This window comes from Anopheles maculipalpis, chromosome X (assembly GCF_943734695.1).
Source record: "Anopheles maculipalpis chromosome X, idAnoMacuDA_375_x, whole genome shotgun sequence".
NCBI lineage: Eukaryota > Metazoa > Arthropoda > Insecta > Diptera > Culicidae > Anopheles > Anopheles maculipalpis.
The window spans coordinates 2,478,654-2,502,910 of record NC_064870.1 but is presented as its reverse complement, the minus strand read 5'-3'; the positions used below and the strand labels follow the sequence as shown (position 1 = coordinate 2,502,910).

Below are 24,257 nucleotides of genomic sequence, written 5' to 3'. Positions count from 1 at the left end.
ACCGTTTTTTAGGTGTTAACGATGCAAACGAATTTATCTCACTTCAAGCAAGCATGTGCGCTCACCTTAATCTCACGCATGGAAGCAATTCTGGAATTGAACCGTAGCTAGTATGTCCACGTACATGCGCGTGCTAGTCCCAGCCAGCGGCAACCTGCCAGCCCTTACAAGAAAAGAGGGAGCGGGAAGGGGGGGGGGGGGCGGTTTGTTAAACTATTTTCGAAAAATTGTTTTGTTTATTATGTTTCTAAAATTCGATTTTATGTTGTAAGAGAATGGATAATCGTTTGTTTCGTTGCATGTACAGTTTGACAACGGCAGAGCGTGGATGTGGAAGGTGTAGTAATAAAACTGAACTTTGTCTCCGCATTTTGCCTAATTTTGGGCCCATTTTGGTTTAGCATTTTGCATTTCTAGACACATACAACATACACCCACACGTAGACAGACACTCACGTACGCATGCACAACGGTATCATGTAACAGTTGCTGTTGTGCATGATGCGTGTCAAGTGTACGGAATAGGGCACATCAGGAGAGGGAAGAGAGGATTAGACGGGGAGAGGATGAAAGTGGGATACAAAAAAGCAAACAACAACAAAAACTACAAACGGGAAATGAAACAGAATCACCTCATCGCTAAATAGTCCGATAAGTAGACAAATAAAATTATTATAACTAATAAGAGAAAAGCTTTAATCATTGACTGTTACTTACTACTTCTACTCTGGTTCGTATCGTAGCTTCCGTGGTTTAATTTACGATGTCCATTTGCTTCTTGGGTCACAGATATAGTTGTCAACTATCAGAGAGGATTCTGGCACGGGATGTCAACTACTGACCAGGTCTTCACCATAAGGCAAAACCTGGAGAAGATGCCGTTGACGTTGAGTTCATCGAGACCGAAGTTTTATGAAGAAAATATTTTTGCAAGCTTTTTGCCAGCTTTATGATAGAGCTGTCAGCAAAAATGGGATTCGTTGTTTGGATCTGGTGAGGTGCGTTTACGCCCTTGTCCTCCGTCTGTGAATTATTTGAGACTCATTGCCCACTCCATTTTCCTCAACGCCAACTATAGAGGGCAGTAGAGGGACCACTTAAATAACTCTTAACCGGATCACGCGACCTTTGCAATTCATTGGGGCTTTGTAGTTTGTTGCACTATTTTTGATTGTAGCTCAGTATTTGATTGTGTATTCGTGTATCCTCAAACGCAAGGGAACAGTTTGAGAATTGATGTTGTGTATCAAGCCGTACAGAGAATTGTTTTGACCAGACGCCATCAACAAACAGGTTGATTTATAACTTTTCCCAACGCTTTTTTAGACAAAAACGGTTTCCAATGATTGAGTATAACGGCCATTAGTGATGGAACACAAAATTAAATGTACTTTAACCCTTACTAGAGTACGTTAAGTATTCTGAAGATGTGCACCATGAAAGATATTTCGGTTTTGAGCCAATACTAGGCAACTAAGGGTTAAGTTATGATGTCCAGCAAATCACCCAACGATGTCTACCGATTGCAAACAAGCACCGATTATTTGCTCTGACCACTTCAATGATTTCCGAATGATTCGCCAGCTGTTTGTTCACCCGTACCGCACCGACATGCCAATTAGGGCTGTCGAGAACTTGGTGCCGGTGGGAAGAAACATAAATCCGTCCGACCGGAACTATCGTTCCGGAAACGGTACGCTGCACATCGATCGAGTGCATCTACCATATAAAAAGCGATCGGTTCTAATGGCAAAGGTGGCATTTCACTGACAGACAGAGAGTAGTGGCCATTACTCCGCACATCGTAGTATCGATTACCGATGCCACCATCAACCGTACGGTCGTGTGTGCTTGTGCTGCTCACCGTCAGCCTGCTGACGGTGGTGTGCGTATCCGGTTCGCTAGTGCACGAGCTTACCTTGGAGGCAGGTGATCTGGTTCGAACCTGTCTACGTCGTGCTGCCGTATCCCGGTGGGACTGTGTCAAGAACGAAAGCCTAATCGCGGTACATCAGCTCTCGGATGCACCAAGAATTGTCCTGCTTGATGGTGTCCATCTTGTGCGTAGCACTGGCACAGAGCAAGAGAGCAGCAATAGCGAGTAAAGTTAAAGTTGGAGTAAATGTGGCATGGGGTTTGTGCTCGGGAAGAAATAGGAAACCAACAAAAGCTTTGCTCGATTCGTTCACAGTGCATCAACGTCACCACCTTCAGCGAACGATGTCGACCGGAAGCAAGATGGCGCCGCGGTGAGCACGTGGAGCGACTCCGTACTGGGCGCACTGAAACGGCTGTTAGACACTCACGTACTGGAGATTGATTTATCGCTCCCGAATGCTGGAGGCACGGAAGATGAACAGCGTAACGCCAGAACGGTGTTGGCCGTACGCTTTGGAGAGCAACATCCACCACCATTGACGGTACCGTCCGTGAGCGAAGGTACAACAATGCGGTTAAAGCGATACCGGCTGCTGATCTAATCACTAGGTTTCTTATCTTCAGGACGCCATCGACGCCGCCAGCAGATGATACCGATGATGATATTCGGTGTGACGGTGTTCGGCATGTTTATCATCCCGATCGCCTTCCAGTTCCTAACCGCACTCAGCGGCAAAGCGTTCCTGATGGCAAAGTTGGCCCTGCTGCTCGCCTCCATTAACGGCCTCAAACGGGTAAGCTAGCGCTGTAAGTAGTAGACGGTCGCATCTGCCAGAGCCGGCAGTATACACGGACTTCCTTTCTCTTCATTGCGCCACCCTCTGACTGTGCTCTTAACGAACTTCAAACTACTCAATTCTATCTCCCAACATCTTCGATTGGCACGAAAAAAAAAAAACGAACAAACTGGACTGGTATCAGGTGGCATCTGCTGGAGTGCACTATGGGCTGTACCATACCGTCGATCACTATCCCGTACCGGCGCACCATCCACCGCCACCGTTCCATCAGCATCCGCATGCCGGTCCGCTGCTGTACGATCGGGCAGAACCGCTGTACGCTGATGGGCCACGCCGCAGTGACACTACGTTGGCGCCATTTTTTAGCCGTCTAGCAAGTAGTTTACCCTTCTAACCGGACATCAGTAACGGGCTTGTTAATGCGTTTCCCTTTTTTCTGTTGCCTTTGCATTTAGAGCATAGTGGTGGGCGTGTGTGGGGTGGTTTGCTCCCCGATTGCGCCTCACTGCGCCTCCGCAAGCTGTTATAGTTTTATTTATTGAGTTCCGCTTCCGCTTTTTATAGCTCTCCGCTTGTCATTAGTGTCATTTTGTGTTTTTGTAGTGCCAAAAAAAAAAGTCGCTAATATAGATCCTTTATTGCTCCGGGACAGGGGCATTGTTCATCAGTTTGAGTGTTTATTCTTTTTATTGGTTCCGATCAGTGTTTCTACCCTCCCCTACTTCCGTCTCTCGCCATCCCAGAAACATCCCACTGAGAGGGTAATAAAAACCGAAAATATCCTTTTTCCTGCTTTTCGTCACTGGACATCACATCCCGTCCCTAAGTTCCGAACAATCGATCGTTCGATTTGTGGGAATCACACTTTTCCATCGAGTTTGTGTGTTTATGCTGGTTTCATTCTCTTTTTTTTTTTTTTTTTTGGTGCGTATGTTTGTGTACGGGAAAGTTTTCCCCTTTGACGTGGGCGACGGTCCTAAGGATCAGGGACGAAATGGCCCATTGAAGTAATCATATGCGATGGTGGGACGGTGGAATGAGGGGACAGTTGAGTAGTTGCAATTCGATAACGGGGACAAATTGGCCCAATGTCTTGCCTATCTCCTCTCCTTCTTCTACTCTCCATCCCTAGCTATGAAATCCTCACCGAGGGTCCTTGCATGTCCTTTTATTGCAGGCTCAACAAGTAACAGATCCATTAGAAAGCGCTTGAACCTAGTTCATTCCCTTTCCAAGACGCACACACACGCACACGCACTTACAGCGATATCTCCCGTTGTCTTCTCCTCTTGCCTACCTTATCCACTGTCGACAACAGCGCCATCTTTGCGTTTAATTGCAAATTCCTTCTCAAACATTTATCATTAGATCGGGCAAAGTGTTGTAATATTATCGGTCTTCAACAACCGTACCGCAGTTGCTCACTGTTGTTGTGCACGAACGTTGGCGATCCTTCCTTATCCACGCTCCACCCTTCCTTTCCTCCCCTCATCATCACACATCACATAAAACCCCTGAGGTGTGATGCGTCCATTTTGAGTGAAAGTTTTGCAAAAAGTTTCGCTCTTCTCTATCTCCCTCGCTCAGTAATCATGCTCTCTCTCTCTCTCTTTCTTACTCATTCACACGTAGATAAGAACTAGGCATAGGACATCAGAAGCAAAAAGTGCAATTTGTCCATTCCACTCCGATTTGCTTTCGTTGGAAAAGCCCTCGAAGACGGGGAAACCCTCCCGTACAACGATGCGCTCTTGGGTCGTTCCTTCGTTGATTCAATTCCAATTCGCTTCCGGTAACCGTATGGCAAACGGGATCACGTTTTCACGCTCTGTTGTTGCAAGGTGTGAGGTGACGTAAAAGGAAAGAAGCAAGAAAAAACACGTTTCAACTACACGAACGCGGTGAAGCAAAGGGGAGAGAAAAAAAAATTGTGACCGAAAAGCGAAATTCGGTATGATTTCGGGTTTCGAGCAGGGACGATAAAAAAAACGGAACGAGGCTTCTGCCGCTGGTTTGCGTGGTGCTTCTGAAGAGTTGCTTAACACTTAGATTACCATTCCGGTATTGTTGGTCTATCCACTTGTTGTAGCATTCCCATATGGGTTTGGTTATTGCAGGGGTTGTATCTTGTGGATGTAGGAGACGAGTAGGACCAAATTGATATTAGAAATTAACTGAGGAAATTCAGAATTTCAAGAATTCTTTTTAAATAGTGGAAAATTTCAAATTATAAACCTGATTATCACCGGTTCCTCCGTTTCAACCTCATAAACAGCTCGTTCGTTCAAGGGCACTCAGCTGTGTGGATGCTCATGAGGTCTCGCGTTCTAGACTCCTACTCTTTGTTTTCTAATAGACGATAAGGTCCTAACCCACTCTAAGTCACTAAGCTTTATTGCACATGCCGATGTGCATGAGCTTGTGTTTGGATGGATTTGGTTCGCCTATACGTCAACGATGTATAGAATATTGCCGGGATGGATCCCAGGATATTCCACGTTCGCCGGCTGTGCATAGTGCAACGGTTTAACGAGGCAAACACGCTTGCAATGGCTAAGACGCTTTACAAGGATTTATAATAAATGCAGAGAAAATCATTTTAAACCTCGGTATTAGAATCGAAGAGAATGCAAACCGGTCGATTGCCTATGCTTCTGGTGGTCGCCTTCACACGGTCGCCTTCACCAAATATCATCCAACTAGTGGCAAAATCAATTAAAGGAAGCCAGTTTTTTCAGGCCAAGACTTCTCGAGGTTATCCGAGGGCATCCAGGCTACAGCATTCCATAGGATTTTTACAGGGAACCAATTTTCGATGAATTAAAAAGCCGAGTTGATGGATCCCCAGCTTCTTGCAGTCTTCCTTGGCTTAGGAAACCCTGTAAAAAAGGACGCACATCGTTAGGAATCGTAAAATCACTCAGTGAGCTTTCATACTGCCTGAAAGAGCCTTTGAAAAGAACGAGAGAGATATAGAAAGAGAAAGCGAGAGAAAGACGCAAAGTTAAAGTTCAGGCACGCACATCTGGCATTGTGGCCCTCTAACAGAGAGTGCAAAATAATGCTGGTACGAGCGAGAAGGAAACAAACGACGAACAAACACAGCACAACGCCACCACATGCCGAGAGCTGCTGATGCTGCAACCGATGGAGACGCCTGGTGTTTTGTTGCGCGCGCGAAAGAGACTCACACTAAGGGGAGCCGTTGGGAAGGTGGGAGGCGGAGCAAATCTCGTACGCTTTAAAACGGGACCAACCGCCGCCGTTGGGTCGCATTCGCAGAAACTGTCCGAACCGGATGCTGCCGGAGTGGCAGTGTTACCCTTGCGCACAGTGAAGGCACCAGATAACCGCCAGTTGCGTGCCACCGGCTAGCGAAACACAACGACACACGCCGCAGCCCAGCCAGTCAGCAATCAACTTCGATCAAACTCGAACGTACCAATCTTTCCGTTGCAAAACGAGCATTTGTTTTGCGGTTGAATATTGTGTGTGTGTGTGTGTGGGATTCAATTTCTTCTGTTCCCGGAAACAGAACAGAGTGCAGTGCTTGCGCGTGTTTGTGTCTAAGGACGCACGGTTTTGAGTGTATGTGCTTGTGAAAGCACACGTGCACAGTGATCGTTGTGCAGAGTGATCAATGGATGTGATGATACACGACGGACAACAGTACGAAAGCGGATCACATTGTGGTTAAGAGAGGAGCAGGTGGTTAAGTAAAAAACTGAACAGTAGTTGCACATAAACAAGGAGTAAATTTATTCAACAATCAGTGTAAGTTGGTGGTGTTGTAGTTGAAACAGATAGGCGCAAGATTTTTTCTCGATTAATTTTCATTATATTAACAAGTTTCGTAGCGAAATATTCTAGTTAATTGATTTTATAAAACAAATTGCATAAATTTAGGCGTGCTATAATTAAGCTTGATTACCTATAAACCGATTTATATTGAATTATAGTGCAAAAACACTGAAATCTTTGTAAGATTTTCGCCTAAATTTATGCAACTAGCACAACAAAATCTTGTTTCTTTTTTGTTTAAAATTTAAATTACACAAAACTTTGAAAAACTGTAATAGTGGCCCGAGAAGATTAAATAAAAAACGAACCAGAGTACTACACAACCGTGTTATTGTACCGCACACTGTGATGGTTCAGTTGCAGAAAAAAACGATGCTTTTTATTACTTTTTTTTTGAGCTCGACTTTTTACTCGTTTCCCAACTTCATCTTTTCATCGGTAGCGAACGCGACCACAAACCAACCACCATCGCAGCCAAGTGAAGGCGCGGCTTGAGCGCGGAAAGGAAGGATGGCGATGCGGGGAGTTATGATGTTGTTTTTTCAGGTGCTGATCCTCTGCTTCCAGGCGAAGGTAGGCTAATGTCTTTCGTTTTCGTCTTTGCACGGCTCTGCTTGAAAGCACCCTATTTTACAACACAGTTGCACGCTGCACAATACGCCAATTATTCGCGTTGCATCACCTGTTGCATATAGCGTTTACATACACACACACACACATATCATCGTCATCCCTTAACGTATGTACGTGCATGGGGGGGTGGATAGCTTACATCAGTTGTGTGTTACGGCTCATATCCCTTTCATCCACGCTCCACGCTTCCGAAAAAGGGAACCACTTAACCTTCCAAACTTCTTATTGCATATTTCATGAGCGCATACATATGTGACGAGTGTATCAACATACCTCAGACGAGCGATTGTATAGGTGTATGGGTTTGTGCGTGGGATTTCTGACGTTTTTCTCCCTTTAGCCACTTACCTTTAGGAGTTTAGGGCTTTGCTTGCTTGCTGCATTTGCATCCCCAGTTCGGTCGGCCCACATACAAATGTCGGTGGCGAATGGGTGAAGGGAGACTGGGAAGCGGCAGATCGGCATGGGAAAATGGTACCTCATTTGCATTTTGTTACGGTTACCCGGCACTCGGGCACTTGAGGAAGGACTGCCACGCTCAAGTGGGATTGCTAGGATTGAGCACTTGTACAATGAGTAATTCCTTTTGAAAAATGGTTCCTCTTTACATAATTGAATTTATTTGGGCACCCGCGTAGCATTAGCCAACCGTGCCGGGTCCGATCATGCGTGCAATCTATGGTTTTGATTTATTTATAAGCGCTGTTTTTCAAATTGTGCTTATGCCATTTCCTTTTCTGATGCTGTAAGAAGGAAAAATCGATGCTTATGCTCTTTAAAAAAGGACCAATGATTATTGGTAAGCAGTACGGTAAAGATGAACATATTTATTAGAAGAATACCTTTCAAAAGAACCTCTTTGGCTTCGATTCTGTACTGATAAGTGGTACCCTTGTGAACTCTGCGGTGAGTCTTCCATCTGAGAAGAAACGGTTTCCTTTACCTATAAATTCCATAAAGCTCTATTGATTGCTCCCTTGGGACTGCCACTTTAGCGTCAACTGGAGCCTCGATTCACGATTCGCTTTACGTTTTGAGCTAACTCGGAAAACTTCTAGACTTCTTCAGGTAGGACCTCTAATATACCTTTCGTGCATGCGTTCTTTAGCTCTCGAAGTTCGCGAACGCATCGTACCTTAATGTTCGCTTCAATGTCTTACATATTGTTCCTGTGTTCTGTTGTGCGTCCCACACAAGATTGTAGCTTTAGTTCTTATCAGCTCACCACTACTTCTCCCTTCGCTGATTCCAGGGCATTCCAAGTTCCATCACGGTTGCTTTATCATTTGCTGTTTTCTTCAGGGCGCAGGATTACTTCAGGATTGCTTCCCGCGAAAGCATTACTGGAGTAAATCTCCTGAACGGAACCGTCTTGACAATTCACCAAGAACCCCTTAGGCTCAATAAGCTCTTTGCAGAGTTGATACACAATTCATTACTCTAATGTACATTATTTGCTCCTCATACAACACAGTGGTAATCGTGGATTAATAGTATCAAAGACTGCAACATACTAAACTACAGTGTAGAATATTCCAAAATTTCTGCAATATTCAATGTATCTTCCTAGTAATGGCAGCGTCCAATAGATGGCGCTCAGCTAGTCTCTTAGTAGTACTAACGCTATCTCTCTATCTAGCATTGCTTCACTCTGACTCTAACTTAAGAGTAATTGAATGGTACAACTTGCACAATTTTTCAAGACATCATTCATACCTTCTCCAAAAAAACTTGCACACTGTGCAGAAAATAATACCTTAATCTCTGAAGCGTCGCTTCACAGCTGTAAAATAATAAACCACACCACTGCCGTTAATATCTCCTACCTCGTCAGCCAAACATCCTCTGCTTTAATGTCTTGCAAATTGCAATAAAAGATGACACAGACACACACACACACTAAATTAGCCTCAAGTGCGGCTTAGGATCTTCTCGGCTGCCTGGGAAACCGCAGAAAATAGCTGAGCATTTACCCGCAATAAAGCATTCCCGTCCCGCGGATCTACTACCACCACCACCCCTCCCTCCCTCCCCATCTCCCTCTCCCTTCCTCTTGCATTCATGGGTGTAAAAGCGCCTGGAATGCAAAACCTGGCAAAGGAAATTGAATATTTGTGCACAATTTAATTATGTGTTATATTTGCGTTTCATTTTCGCGGCTTTCACAGTGTCCACCGCCGTTCGGGGCTTCAGGGCATGCGACGCTAGGTGTAACGCTTGCTCGCCCACCCATCGTTCCGTCCCGGCCGAAGCGTGGTGTGCAAGCACCATTAAACACCTTTTCCTTCGTATTTTTTTCTTTTCGGTTCAGTTCGAAAACCACAACCGGTAATGGGAGGGGCAAAGAAAAACAGGGCTGGTGCCCTTTTCGCACCAACCTGGTGCGCTGGTGCTTGCAGTTAATTTTTATCCTTTTCGCTTTTGTGCATTTTGTGAGGAAGAATAAAAATGCGCGAATTAATTACAACATAAAACGGTGCGCTTCCGGGGGTTTGTGCGGTGGTGATGGCTTTGTTTCACATTTTGTTTTCACCCCTTTCTGAAACTCACTTTCCTACCTCCCACCCTCCATTTGGTGTACGGTTCGGGAGGTCTTTCGCTAGCGAGAGCAAACGGTTTTATGACCACCGGCTTCTCGCTTCGGTTCTGGATGGATTGGAGGTCAACTTTTCTCCTGCGAAACAAAATTAGCCACCCGCCAAGGGAGGCAAAAACTCGACGAGAAAAACTAATTTAAAAGTAACAATTTGCTGTGTGCTTTGTTTTTGTTCTTCTCCTTTTTTTTGTGGCTATCAATTTTGACATTTTCGCTTTGTTGGTGACGCCGTTAGGACCATTAGAAGAAGGGGGCGAAAGATGGATATTTTTTTTTTTGTTATTGAAAGGATCATTCTTTCTTTCAACCTCGTGGGAGAGTCTATACCGGGAGCCCATTACAAAGACAAACGTCGGTCCTAAACAAAGCAAAGGGCGCTTAGGAAATAGGACTGCCCTTTACCGATGTAGCAATTTATTGGCATCTCAACGTGGCGGGGGTGTTATTCGCTGGGCTTTTATTTGCTGTTCCGGGTTTTTGCCGACTTGTAATTGAAACCCTTTCTGGTTGTGTGTCCACCACACAACAAGGGCGCTAGGAGAAGACAGCTATTTTAAGCATCTGCCCGCAACATTTGCTGCTTCGTTCCAGGCCTGGCACGCAGTACGGCGATCGTTTGAGCTCGAGCAGACGGCACCGCAGGAAAAGATACATCTCATCACGGGTAAGTAGCGAGGTAGCTTAGCCTGGCAGCTAGAGTTTCGCAGGAGATAATTGTTGCGAAAGCACTTGTCTCGATTGCACTTCAATTCCAAGCAAACCCGGGCGTGGGCGAGCGAGAGTTGGCAGGAGGACGCGTCACATGTCGATCACAGCAGTCGCGTAGTCCCAGCCCGGGTGGTTGGCTGGTGGATAAGATGAAGTTTGAAGTGTGCTCGTAGAACGCGTGTCACGCGTTACGCCTCAAGGGAGCCTCTGGAGGGCGACGTTCGAAGGAGGGCAGCTCTGGAGCATTTGCTTCTGCAGCTGACAGCGTTCCACTTGCTTTTGACTTCTTACATGCTGAATGCTAACGACAATGCCACAATTTTACGCTACAGTTGTTGTCTTTCTCCTAACTTCACCTCCCTCTCTCTCTCTCGCCTCGCCTTGCTCCAGACTGTATGCACGTCACGTCGGAGGAGGGCGAATTTTCGTTCGTCAAGCTACCACCGGTACGATCGACGTCAAAGCATGGCGCCCACTGGATGTCACCGGGTGAACTGTCGCCGGAGCTGACGGCGGACGGTGGCGCTAATCCAGCCAGCCTCGACCCAGACACCGAGCCGGACCCAGCGACCGTGTGCGGTGTGTACTTCGTAGCCGATCCGGACCAAACCATTGAAGTTACAATGAAGCAGGTGAATGTCGAGTGCCGCACCGGTGGGCTGATGGCGTTTGTCGATGGTTGGGAGCTGAACGGGCAGTACTTCCCGGGTGAACACGATCACGACAAACCGCTCGAGCTGCGGGTGCAGGAATTCTGCGCAGAGCAAACCGGTGGACCATGGCCCGCCAAAACTGGATCGGCTGCCTCCAATGCTTGGGTGTTCCGATCGAGCCAGAACGCGGCACTGGTGCAGTACCGTATCCCGGAGCGTGGCTCATTCGTACTGTCGGCCCGATTCCATCACAATCCCAAACGTAAGGGCGCGCACCTGCATATATCTGCAGCTGAACGATAGAAATCCTTGTAATCGGACGTGACTGTCCTTTGCTTTTGTTCCTTGGTTCTCCCGCAGCTTGCAACATCATGGCGGAAGGTCTGGCACCATACTACATGTTGCGTAACTATGGGCAGCGTAGAAATTGTACACTGACTGCACTGTTTCCGGCCGTCGTATCCGTTATCGCTCTGGAAGTAGGAGAAATCAACGAGAGCGTCCGTTACGTAAGTTTGTATGTGGTTATGTGGTGGCTGAAATTTAAGAAAAGCTTTACAGAGCTATCGATCATTCCGTAACCGGTCGTAGTTATTGGCAGCAACATAGGTCATTTGTAATTGTATTTTGATACCAACTTTCTTATTTCCTTGAGGTTTTTCAAGTCAAAAGATTCTACCAATAGTCCAAGATACGTTGATGAATAGTAAAGAATTGCGTCAATTTTTCTTTTCCAAGAATTTTAGTCGCTATTGACACATGATTCATAATTTAGGTTAATGTCATTAGCATCACAAGACTAGCTCTTCGGACGAGTCACCGCATATAGCACATAATGGATCTAAATCCAACATTTTGAAAGACTTCAATGCTGTGATCGTATATCTTTTTGTACGTCAACTTACCTTTGTAGGTGGCTATGCTTATTCTAGGTAGAGATGCTGTACGTCAGGATCAGGATTGACTTCAAAAAGATTCCCCTTTTTAGAATATATAGAATAATAGAAGAGAATTTTGTTTTTGCTTTTGGTGGCTCTCTTTAGCGCCTGCTAGAACAACGGACAGACAAGCCCGTCTTTGTGGTGCAAACTCTTTTTAACGATCTGTTTTTTTTTTTTGTTACACCTTACATATTACACAACATCTTCTGTTTCAGTGTGAACGTGTCCGGGTAGACGATAAGCTCGAAATTGGAGGTTCCGTTGGCCTAGACCCGTCCTATCAGCAAACGCGTGCTAGCACTATCTGTGGACGTAGCCGTGGCCGGATGGACCTGGACCAGACGATCCTGTGTGGTACCACCTCGGTCCGATTGATCTCGAGCGGACGGTACAACAACCAGGCAATGGTGACGATGCGCATGGCCGACGAATCCGACCTCCGGCTAGCGACGGTAATCTGCGAAATGTAATTCCTGGAACCAGCACAACGAACAGCAAACACACCACACGCTCTCACACACAAGCACACTCATACAAACTAAACAAAATCTTTCAAACTGCGACGGAGCTGTATGGCACACGGGTATGGAAATCGTTGGAAATCGCCGCTAACAACCAAAACGAAACAGCACAACCATTTGGAAATTTCTTGTGAAATGCATATAAATACAGAGATGTTGAAAAACCTTCCGATACAAAATAACAAACTACAACAACAAAAAAGGGGAAAAACTCCTAGAAAGAAAATAAAAACAGAAAAAAATGGCGCTTACGTGTGTTCCGGGAGCAAAAATGCCAAACGGAACCGTTAGCACCCTAACAGTTACTTCATTTGTCGTAAGCAAAAATGTTACTCAGCTAGCCGCAGACACACGCACTGATACGCACACTTTACCCCCTGTCACAACTGAAAAAGGATTTAAAAAAAAGGCAACGGAAACTCAACGCTCAAGCTCAACTAAAAAAGGTGCAATTTTCTCATACTCCTTAGAGAGGGTGGTGGGATGGGAGAGGGAAAAGGCGGGAGGGGGGAGAGAGGTGATTGTGTAAAACTATTTTTCCACTGTTAATATTTTCGGTTCGGATAACAATCGTAGTCATATAGTGTCGCAGGCGCATCACACAAACTAACAGACACGCGCCATTTTATCATAAAAGAAGACGGAATAAAATTCCAAAATCATTCAGTGTACTTTATTGATCCAGTGCAGATCTCGGGTCTACTCATTCTTCATACTTTACCTTCCTAAATTGTAGAGAACCGACAAAAAACAAAAAGAAAAACGAAAGGAAAGGAACTAAAACAATATGGTTGGTACAATAATGTGTTTCTGCTTTGTTTTTTTTCCTATTTTGAGGGCGCGTTTTTCCCGCTTAATGCACAAACCTTTTCGTTCCTGTATTATGGTTTTGTGATTTTTTTTCCATACCTTTTTTTTTATTATTTGCTTACAGATCGTTGCATCAAGCAAGATCCTTACTTTCTATAATGCTACACTATATTGACTATACTAGCATATTTATGAGCTGTTGTTGTATGCGTGCGAGTGTCCTTTTCTTGAATGTGTGCTAAGAAATATAAGGAATACGATAAGGAAAAGGTGTATAAAAAAGAATGACAATTAAATGGGCCATTAAAGGGCCATACAAAACGAAGTAAAAGAAGAGAAAAACAAAGACAATACTAGATTAAAAGTGTTGAGAAGATGGATACATTGGTTTGTTTGTTGCTGCTATTTGGTCCCTGCTATCGCGCCTGGTTCACGTTCTTTTCTTTTTCTTTTTACAATTCTTCGCTACGGGTGCAGGTTCAGCAACACACGGCGGTTGCGGAGAATTGTTGTAAATGCCTTTCGATTCCTACTATAATTACGTAAAGATACCAGGATACAATTGTAAAATAACAAAAAAAAGCACGCATTCGTGTGGGAGTGTTTGTGTTGGTGTGTGTGTGTGTGAGTCATTCGACCGAGACGTCGCGATTACGCTGCGCCGCATGTCTAGTCCTCTAGCGTGACGTTCTTGAACAGATACGACATCGATTCCTTGTTGTGTATGCGGCGGATCGCTTCCGCCAGCAGAATACTGATATCGATCGTTTTAATCTTGTGGCACTGCATCTTCTGTATTTCGTGCGGTATCGTGTTCGTCACCACCACCACATCGATCGCCGAATCCTCAATCAACCGGGGCGCATCCTGACTGAGCAAACCGTGCGTGGCCAGCACGTAGATCTTGTACGCGCCCCGATCCTTCAGCACCTCGGCCGCAGCGACAAACGACTGCACATCGTCAATCATATCGTCCACCATGATTGCGATCCGGCCGCCAACATCTCCCACCACATTGATCGGTGGTTTTTCCTTCGCCGGGTGGATCGGCACCCCACCGGACACGTCCATCGTGCGCGATTTCGGCAGCGTCGGGGGCGAATTGCGCCCATCCACCTCGTCCGCTTCTGACTCCTTCTGCTCGCCGTGTATTACGGCGATCCCGAGGCGCAACCGTTCCGCGTACGAGGTGGCCTTTTTCGCCGAGCCCGGATTGCGCGCGACGATCACCGAGTTGCGGTAGTCGGGGATGCTTTCCTGGATGTACTGGAGCAGAAACGGGGAGGCACGCAGATTATCTACCGGACAGTCGAAGAAGCCCTGGATTTCCTTCTGGTGCAGATCCATCGTGATGATGTGCGACAGGCCGGACGTGCACATCATCTTCGCCAGCAGCTTCGACACGATGCAGCCCCGTTTGCGCATTTTGCACTGCTTCGAGTACGGCAGGTACGGGATAACGCCGACGATCGATTTGGCCGACGACGTTTTGCACGCGTACGCCATGATGAGCAGCTCCATGATGTTGTTGTTCACGTCTCTGGTTCGATGGAAGCGGAAAAGCGGATTTTATTAGGTCATGTGACAACAGTATTGGTATAGGAAGAATGCTTCGAATTGTAGAATTGATTTGCTGCTGGATTTAATTGACTTAAGGGCACTTCAAAAAGGTGTTTGCAAAAAGTTCCACGCCATCACTTCATCTCAGTTTGGGCTTACCACAAACTCCACTGTCCATGTGGACCTTGGCCTAGTTTAACTGTAACCAGGGCTGTCTGGGACCCCGAGTCAATCGACACAGGAGGAACTTCCTTTAAGCGATCCTAATAAGAGGCTCGAATATCTAGAGGAATCCTGATCGCTCGTAAGAAAATTTCCACAGTAGGTACATTAAATTGGTTACAAAAAGAGAGAGCTCTCATGTGTCAGGGATTCCCAACTTCCATTTCCAACTTGGGGTCTTTCAAGAGATCCTCCATTGCCCGTAATAGTTCAGCTACACAAATCAATGACTCGATTCCAAGAGCGAAGCATTCACCTACTTCTAGCCCACACGAGAGAAATAAACTCACTTTGTTCCGGTCTGTATAATGTAGATGTCTTTACCACGCACGGAATCTCCAATCTCGACCATCGTTTCGCGATTCGTTTTGTGATAAACCGCACATCCACCATTTGCCACACCGAGCCGGCTAGAAGCAGAGTGGGTGAAGAAACAAACAGAGGTACGTTAATGTTGCTACTACCTTACCCGGTTTGGTTCTCTTTCAAGTAACCGACGACTTCGCGCGAAGGTCAAGCAGAAGGTTCCGTTTGATCGATAATGGATCCGGAGAAAATTTCGCTGGTTTTGGAGGGAAAATTCCTCAACCCCGATGTGGAGGGGCGCACATTCGCCATTCGCGGAGGTCAACAGATCATTTTGCTTTAGTTCTGTTCGGCCGTGATACATACTTTGCAATCAGGTTTGCCAGATCCGGATGAGAGTTCCCATTGATGATGACAATATCGGACGTGGCCGGTGCGTCCATGCTGTCGAGCTTGAGATGCTTCGCTGGACGTATGCTTCCGAGTCTGGGGTGGGATAGGAAGAAAAGAACAACGATTAACATTGTAGTCTAATGGTTTGAATCAAAAGAGAAAAATACAAACTGTTGCATGTTTCTTTTGTTTTTTTTTTTTTTGTGGGATCGAAAGAACGGGGTTTGTATGTATTTATGACAAAAAAAAAATGGGTAAATGTTAGTAATGGAATGGTTAGTCAGTGATATATTTGAAGGGTGGTGATGGGTTCAAATGTTTTTTTTTTTCGAAAAAAAAATGAAAAAATATAACGTTAAGAAGGAATGAAACGACAAGCTAACATTGGCATATATTTCTATGCTCGGGGTGTGATGATGGTTAGTGTTAGAAAGGGGACCACTACTTGTTTGATCGTTAAAGACGAGTTATTGTGATTGTGCTGATGTTATGATTATGGTTATTGGTCGGCAACATCAGGAAGTGCAAGGACGAGGATGTGATAAGGAGTGCATGCATGCAACTGTGTGTTAGTGTGGCACCTCTACAAATTAGATGTGTTAGTTGCTATAGATGGGAACGACCTAGTTACGAATGTGACCTACGTGACGCACAGAGTTAGAAGAAAACAATAATGTAGGGTGTGAAATTAACAAAAAAAAAAGTCGGATGAAGAAAAAAAAAACAGGGAAGAAAGGTATAAGAATTAAGAAATAAAATAAACGAAAAGTAAAATCAACAATTACTTATTTCGGCTGAGAAGCATCTCGCTCAAACTTTTTGTCTATTTGTGATTTTGGTATTGGATTTTTGTTCGGTTTTTTTCTTAACGCCCGTTTACTTCGAGCTTAAAACCACTTGTGTAGCGTACAGCACGTGTGTACCGGCAAACGTTTTACGGCGACTGAAGACGCTTTTTGTCTATAAATTGTTTTCCGTTTTTCTTTTTCGTTTGGTGTAGAAGATTTGTTTCTCTCTTTTTCTACTAGATTTTGCTCAACTAGACGAACAAAACGAAACAATTAGTTGTAGTTTTGTAACAAAAAACACGCACACACACACACAAAACTTTTTTCTTTTTTGATCTTTGGTGTTGGGTGTTGATTTTTGACTCTCACGCTCGCCCGCTATCTTCCAGTGTTCTTTTCATTTAACTGATCTGCAAATGTGATCGTACTTTAAATGAGGAAGGCTAAAATATATGTAAAAAATTCAAATAAAAATTAAAAATTGTTGTGCAAGCTGGCAAATCGGGTTAGGGCAAGCAACTCGAAAGCTCGGCAGAAATAAAAAACAAAAACCCGGAAAGCGGCGCTTGCTTTCCGGGGTTCTAATTAAAACGCTTTTTTTCAGTTTTTGTTTTCTTGCTTCTTCCAGAGATTACGATGGATAGTGTCGTGTAGTGATGGGCACTCGGAATCGGAACTACCTCGGCTCCAAGTCCGTGTTTGGAATCGATTCCAATTCCGTAATTGGATTACGTCCGGAATCGGATCGATTCTGGAAACAATTCTACAATAAGTTCTTCGGAATCAATTCCATTCAACCAATTCTGCAATTTATTCTTAAATTAAATGGACTCCGGAACCAATTCCATTTCGAGGAAACCGGCTCCGGAATCGATTTTGTCGATTCCGAACTTACTCCCGCTTTCTGGAACCAATTCCGAACCAACTATCAGGAATCGATTCCGGAAATGTTGGAAGCGCTCCGGAATCGATTCCATCCAAAGCAACTATTTGCCCATCACTAGTGTGGTGTACGAGTTGAAAAAGGGATTTTTTTCTCGAAATTGGTAAGGAAAATAGGGATTTAAAAAAAATCGAAGTGCTTCTTTTTGCATAACATCCAGCATGCTAGCAGTGGTGCACAGCACACGAACGGTTGGTGTACATGACAGGGATGAATGTAACGTGTGTATGCTCTCGTACTTTTGGAATGCATCGGGGGATGTTTTGCGGGTGTGGATGGGAGGCGCATATAGGAAACACAACGACAAAAACTTAATTCCATTTAATGAACCATGTGACGGCACGTGGAGTGGTTACGGTGTATAAGTTAATACATTCCGTTCGGTTTTTGTAAATGAAAACTAACGCAAAAATGGATGATTTGATTACACTAGCATTGTGCTACACTTAGTCAGCGTTGGGAGGAAGTCTAGCACAAATGATAATTAATAAGAAAAGAAATATGCAAAATGGCTGGATTTACTATCAAACACAGATGGTACAGAAGAAGTACGGAGATTGCAACAGAGTGTTAGAGAGAGAGAGAGCGAGTGGAAAATACAGGAAAGAACAAAAAGAGAGAATGAGACGGTTGAGACGGGGTTGGTTTGGTTTCGGTTGGTTGTTTTCTTGGTTGTTTGTTGAAATGTTTTTTGATGTTGTTTCTTGACTAATTTCTTTTTGATTCGGAGTTTTGATTAAAAAAAGTTAACACGCTCACACACACACACATACACAACACTTGAGCACAACGAACAACACATACAGTGCACACAAGACCCGGCCGTCCGCAGCCCGTACCCAGTCTTTCTTTCACCGGTTGGTGTTAAACACTTGGCAGAAAGAAACCGGAATTGACCTTCCCAACCTTCGGCCGCTGGGCGTGCGAAGAACTTCTGCTGCCCAAGCTTCTAACACCAACCGAAACCGTCCACAGTACACGGAAAAGTTATGCAGGAAAAGAAAGGTTGAACTATTGTAAGGCAAGGCAAGATAACCAAACTATCGACCCGGCAATGGCGGGTTAGGAGAAGGGGGTTGGGATGGGGAGGTGGTTTGGGATGGATCTCGAAAGGGGGTGGTGGTGGAAACGAAATGTGATAAGATCGGAAGGATGGTGCGTGTGCTAATTGAAACAAAAATTGTATGTGAAAACACGGTTTTCTTCTTTTTCTTTCTCCACACACACACACACGCACGCACGCACGCACAATGTGCGTTTTTGGTCTTAAAAACTTGAAGAACGCAAGAAACACACACACAAAAAAAGAAATAGAAGAAGAGGTGGTTGGTGAGAGGTGTGTGGGAGAGTTTGCGGTGGGGTGGATTGACGAAGGAGGAGGGAGAGGGAATGGGGTGGAAGGTGGGAAAACACCGAAAACCTTCACGCTGAGTTAAATCTTGTCGCACTTGTCGCACTAAGAGCACCACGACGGACGCGCCTGTTAGTGGCTGTATTCGCGTAATGAGCAAAATGGAGTAAAAGCGGCCCGTAAAATGCAACCAGCGGCAGCAAATTAATGCACAAACAGCAGCAGCAAAAAAAAAGACGTTGCAGCACACCAGAAAAGTGTGGAGATGGATAACAGATACACACAGACGCACGCGACCAGGCGCTGAAAAACGCCGTACACACGGCCAACAGATACGGTATCGGTACGGGTTGGATTGTTGTGACAGTTGGGGTGCACACGAGCAGCTGTCAAAGCACGGTGTGGTGACAGCTTGGTCCAAAAACGTGTGCAGAACTGGTGGTCTCATCGTAGTGAAAGAAGGTTGGCAGGAAATTTGATTGTATTAGATTCAGAAGAAGAAAAAAAAAACCTTAAAATAATGTTAATAAGTGCTCACATAAGTACACGAGAGAGAATGTAAAGTTTGTTCGACACTATGCAAAACACGCCTAACAATATGTAAAGACGCTACACATGTCGCCAGAGATGCACGATGTGATTTCAGTGTGGTAAAACGTAATTGGATAAATATGAAGAAAATATGGTAAAAAATCGAGTAATAGAACATTGTGGTGGGCGAGGCGCATATTCAAATACTAGTTTTACTTTCGGGTCTTTCAACAAAAACTATTATAAAAAGCTGAAAAGTTTCACCTACGATGTGGTTTAAGATTTTTGAAAAGTTTCACACGCATTTTTGCAATGTTTCCGAAAACATTGTTGAGTGCTTGTTTCCAAAAATCAAACTCGAACTATACTTCCTTACATTTTTAATGGAAGTTGTGGAAACAAAAATAGTAAAAGAACTCAAGTTGCCCGGTATAATGCTTTCCATGAACAGGTCCCTAGCGATAAGGGCAATATATCGGCCGAACGTGATGATACTCGTATCCTACCGTTAACTGTAATGCGCTTGAGGTGGAGAGACGGGATCATAATTCAACTTTTAGTGGCGGCGGCAGTGCATAAATTTAGAGTTTTTTCACATAACGTTTAACAAATTTCGTGCAGGGGTGGGGAGTGCATGTTCTGTGGTCTTACACCCAAATTAGTGATATCAAAAGGAACGAAGAAGCACTGAAGCAAGTAGCAGTACATCAATATTTCTCTGTGCAAGTTTGTTCTCAATCTACTGTACAAGTAAAATGGGTTGACAGCAAGGATATCGGTGAAACGTGTGGTTCAGGATGCAATTCGAGCTGAATTTTTCCAGGACAGCTGCTCGATTTTGGGACATTCCAGCACCTGCGTGTTGTGTCTTGAATTGACAGTTGAACTTGAGCGTTGTTTTCCAACAGATGTTATCGATTAGTTTTCAAGACAGTGAAGTGCTCTTCAGATTTTCGTGGAGGGTGGAAGAATCTGGCATTCAAGCTCGACGGGAAGCATTCGCATGCATCAGTCGGATGTTTTACTTGAGCTTGAAGGAGGACGATTAGTTGAAGTGAAGTATTTAAAATACATTTGTATGCTATGAAGAGTTAATGGTGTTGGTAAATATGTGTTTTATTTTATTGATAATAGGAGCTAATTCCATAGAAAATTAAACAATTTAATCTCGAGAATGTTGGAATCGTTGTAGAATGTCGTGTTGGATGCTAGGTAGTAATTGAAGTTGAATAGTTTTACGATTGAATTTGAAATTTTACTACATCAACATTGCGCTAAGTATATATGTAAGTGTATGGCACATTTATGTTTAGTCTTGATTGTCAGTTTTTCTTCAATATATTTTGTTGCTGCCAGGGTTCAAATCCCATCCGGACCATTCCCTCTTAGTGAGGACTGGGAATATTACACTACATGAAATCAGCAAGTTTTTTTTTGTTTATTTTATTGAGGCTCTGGGGCTTAGAGACTACATTCGCCTCTAAAAAAAATCAACAAGTCTAGTAAGCCATTCACTAGTCGGTGCGACCAAGAAGGTCGTTGAGTCTATTAGAAGATTTTGGTACAGAAAGTTTATTTAAAAAAAGCTCCACAATAAAGACACATTTCTCTTACCGCAGATCATATCATTAGTCAACGACAACGACATCAAACGTGATTTTAACGCCCATTTACCCGCAATCCGGAAAGCATTGCAGGATCAATGTACTTACCCAGTGTACAAAAACATGCCGACACACACACACACATACGCAAGCAGGCGGGAAGATTGAGCAAAAGTATCTAAAACTGTCTACTGGTGAAGCCTAAGGATGACTTTTGTAAGCATCCTTTCTACTGCAAAGGAAACATCAAAGGGATTTCCGCCTGAAAGCAGATCGTACGCGTACCATTATCGCACGTTTTACCAAAATTGGCGCGCAAAAGTCTCGCCTATGCAGACATCTTTTTTCCCCCTCTCTACCACACATTATCAGTGGTTTTCATTTGTACCTTACGTGTAGCTTTGTTCGGTTTCTTCCCGTTTTTTTTGGCTTTGAAGCCTGGACTGTAAGCGTGTAAGTAGCGTGCTTTTTTCTTCAAAATCTAGCTCAACAGACACAGCTTCCCATTTTGGTACCGGAATCCACGGTACTAAAGCCACGTGACCTTTAGAACGAAGACCATAATTCGATATCTAAATTTACGTTTCTCATGCTTGACAGTAGAATGGGTGTAAAACAAAGTCAAAGATACATCGCCAACTCGAAAGATGTGTGTCACGCAAAGAGGATACCGACATATCGTAGGTGTCGGTGAGTGTGTCGCACACAGCATCCTCTTTCTTTTCGTTGCACAAAGAAGTTAAACAAGAGGGAAAAAAAACCGACCAGAAAAAGAGATTGTTTGATATGAATTTCCCAGCGCTCAAACAGATAGTGAACCCTTTTGTTGTGGCTGGTGCTGGCAACAAAGAACGAAAGGCTGATTTTGATATGTTTCGTTTTTCTTTCTGCCCTGTTTGGTTCGCAGCATTGTTTGGTGTCAGTTTAAGATGCGAGCCGGGCAGAGCCTTCAGTTTACCTCCACCACTTCAATTACGCCATTCCATGCATCATTTCAACCCATCAGTCGCTTCATCTAGCAGCCAGCATACTCCATCAACGTAAATTAAACCACTTCTCTTTAGGATACTCAGCTGGGAAAGGGGGTAGAGCAAAAAAAAAGGGGGATAAAGTTTTAAAACCAACTCGCTACTGAACACCTACTTTGTAGACACTTTGGCTTGTCTCCAGAGCTGGCTATTAGTAGGACAAGAAAAAGGCGTTCGGATGACTACTGTTACCTTAGGCACCGACAGCTCCTGGGGAAGAATGCAAGAAGACTGGGAAGGAATGGGATAATGGGAAGGAGCGACCGAAGGTAGGGGAGGGCCTAGTCAAGTTGTGCCCGTGACATGCTAACCACCGTTGATTGATGGAACCGGCTGAAGGATGTGGATGTGCTTAAGAAAATGTCAACGGTAACGCTAATGCAGTGCGTGCGCGAAACCCCCCCTTCGTCAGTGACAGATCCTGAGTGAGTGTGAACCTAACCTTAAAGCTACTACTACCCCGAAAGCACCTCACGCATCCCCACATCCCGAGCCGCTTTCAATTGTGCTGGCAAGCGCAAGAAAAATGGCAAGTTAAATGATTGTACAGAATTGGAAATCAGTTTAATAAAGGTTATTTGTTGGAACATCGATCATTTGCAAAAGCGTAGGGCAAACCGTTTGCGGCCCCGGCACGCGGCGGGAACGTGCGGGTAAATTTCATTGGAAAAGTTCCGTCACGCTGCCTCCTACATGCATTAATCAACCTGGCGCCACGGTAGCTCGGAGTAGTCGCGACCGTAAGGGGTGGCGAGTGTGTCGTCCCGAAGCAGTGAGCAGGTGTTGTGCTCAGCATCGCAGGAGTACCATTTTGAGCGGGGTGGGGAATTCTTCTTCGAATGGAAAAGAGCAACCTTAGCAGATTTCAAATCACCGAATGCAATATATTAGATCTTATTGAGTAAAGGAGTCGTTACAACGGGAGGGCGATGGAGTTGGTGCGATTAGAAATGGTGAAGGTTCGGTAGGACACGGGATATTCAAGATATGCGTTCAAGTGAGCGTGCGATAGTGTGTTGGTTGTACGGATGTTCAATTCCAATGATAGACCAATCAAATTATGCAATGTTCCAATTTATCAAGCACCGTCTAAAGCCACTTCCATAATATCCGCCACAGTGTACGTCATGTACATGGGACACCGTGCCGGATGTTGGAAGTTGCTTGCTTGGATGATGGATTTGTCGATGTCAGCAGAAATGGGGGTTTCCCGTCATAAAAGGAGCAGCACATAGGGTAGGATTTATCCCGGTCCCGGTAGAATGGTGGCGGACGGTCGAGACTGGAAGCATATTGCATCCGCTACACCTGTCCACCTAGCCCAGCCACACACGCGCCTACCCAAACGCCTTCTTGCCCACGTCTGTCTGTCTGTCAAACCTGTCTGTCCCTGCACGCGAGCGTGCGCTGGTTGCCGCTGCAATAAAAGGCGTTAACGAGGTTTTTGCACTTGGTGGAGGAATTTTATGCCAAACGAGCACATCATCATTAGCATTTCAAACTCAAGAAGCGGTGCACATGAGGAGGCAATAAGCGTTTAAATCAACCTTGGCAAATGGGTGTCATACGCGGGCGATTTTCTCCGGGTGAGTAGTGGAGAATTGCTGCTATGGAGATGAGGATTTTGTTCCTCGATTAATTTTTCCCTTGTTGATGGATACACATGTCCCTTATGGTCTTGGTAGATTTAGCAACAGACGGAGACAAATTGCACGTGCTGACGTGGCTGCCTCCCGGTAGACATTTCTTTTTACTTCCTAGCATACAGTCCCGGGTCATTGGGTAGATAAAGCGTCTAAAATAGGAACTCAATACTGTGAATTGATTTCGAAAAAATCCCACTTTTAAACAGACTCGAGCTTTAAAGCTAGCTTTGCAGCGCGGACAACAGTGCAGAAGCAAAAAAGCAAAAAGATGTTACAAATGAAAGCGAATTGGTGATTGAGCAAAAGTTTTCAAAGTGCCTACGGTTGTCCAATTCCCAATGGTGCCGAATTAGTACCGGCATACTGGGCGACAAAAGGTACGGGTAACTCTCAGTCGTCGTCCCCTTCCAGCGCTCTGCATTGCCGGGCAGAACCGGGTGCAAATAAATGGATGGATGGAATTTTGCACAGGTGCTCCATATTGCTAATGCCGAGTGTAAACAGAAATTGAAAATAATCTCACGAAAAATAATCTTTCGCCTCG

The 24,257-nt window shown here is 44.7% G+C and overlaps 3 protein-coding genes across 3 annotated transcripts; 2 read left to right on the top strand and 1 right to left on the bottom strand.

Annotated features, from left to right (window-relative positions):
• The first annotated feature begins 1,678 nt into the window (after positions 1-1,678).
• Positions 1,679-3,086, top strand: LOC126559552 (uncharacterized). The gene is made up of 4 exons (XM_050215725.1): positions 1,679-2,101; positions 2,192-2,439; positions 2,503-2,672; positions 2,860-3,086. The coding sequence occupies exons 1-4, from the start codon at positions 1,821-1,823 to the stop codon at positions 3,070-3,072; spliced, it is 912 nt and encodes a 303-aa protein (XP_050071682.1). The 5' UTR covers positions 1,679-1,820; the 3' UTR covers positions 3,073-3,086.
• Positions 3,087-6,989: 3,903 nt separating this feature from the next.
• On the top strand, positions 6,990-12,533 carry LOC126558829 (corticotropin-releasing factor-binding protein). Its single transcript, XM_050214907.1, has 5 exons — positions 6,990-7,052; positions 10,300-10,372; positions 10,807-11,331; positions 11,430-11,578; positions 12,226-12,533. Exons 1-5 carry the CDS (start codon positions 6,990-6,992, stop codon positions 12,478-12,480), a joined length of 1,065 nt encoding a protein of 354 aa, XP_050070864.1. The 3' UTR covers positions 12,481-12,533.
• A 1,477-nt stretch (positions 12,534-14,010) lies between these two features.
• Positions 14,011-16,660, bottom strand: LOC126558512 (phosphoribosyl pyrophosphate synthase-associated protein 2). The gene is made up of 4 exons (XM_050214539.1): positions 16,608-16,660; positions 15,796-15,915; positions 15,414-15,533; positions 14,011-14,881 (listed from the first exon to the last, which is right to left on the bottom strand). Exons 1-4 carry the CDS (start codon positions 16,625-16,627, stop codon positions 14,011-14,013), a joined length of 1,131 nt encoding a protein of 376 aa, XP_050070496.1. The 5' UTR covers positions 16,628-16,660.
• Positions 16,661-24,257: the final 7,597 nt, after the last annotated feature.

Excerpts from the sequence above, each read along its gene's own strand:
- LOC126558512 (XM_050214539.1), bottom strand. The coding sequence starts at position 16,627 with ATGCTTCTCAGCCGAAATAA. Across the intron at positions 15,916-16,607 it reads ATGCTTCTCAGCCGAAATAA|ACTCGGAAGCATACGTCCAG; the intron begins GTAATTGTTGAT and ends ATCCCACCCCAG. Across the intron at positions 15,534-15,795 it reads CTGGCAAACCTGATTGCAAA|CCGGCTCGGTGTGGCAAATG; the intron begins GTATGTATCACG and ends CTCTGCTTCTAG.
- LOC126558829 (XM_050214907.1), top strand. The coding sequence starts at position 6,990 with ATGGCGATGCGGGGAGTTATGATGTTGTTTTTTCAGGTGCTGATCCTC. Across the intron at positions 7,053-10,299 it reads TCCTCTGCTTCCAGGCGAAG|GCCTGGCACGCAGTACGGCG; the intron begins GTAGGCTAATGT and ends GCTTCGTTCCAG. Across the intron at positions 11,332-11,429 it reads ATTCCATCACAATCCCAAAC|CTTGCAACATCATGGCGGAA; the intron begins GTAAGGGCGCGC and ends GTTCTCCCGCAG.
- LOC126559552 (XM_050215725.1), top strand. The coding sequence starts at position 1,821 with ATGCCACCATCAACCGTACGGTCGTGTGTGCTTGTGCTGCTCACCGTC. Across the intron at positions 2,102-2,191 it reads CAAGAGAGCAGCAATAGCGA|TGCATCAACGTCACCACCTT; the intron begins GTAAAGTTAAAG and ends ATTCGTTCACAG. Across the intron at positions 2,673-2,859 it reads CCATTAACGGCCTCAAACGG|GTGGCATCTGCTGGAGTGCA; the intron begins GTAAGCTAGCGC and ends GACTGGTATCAG.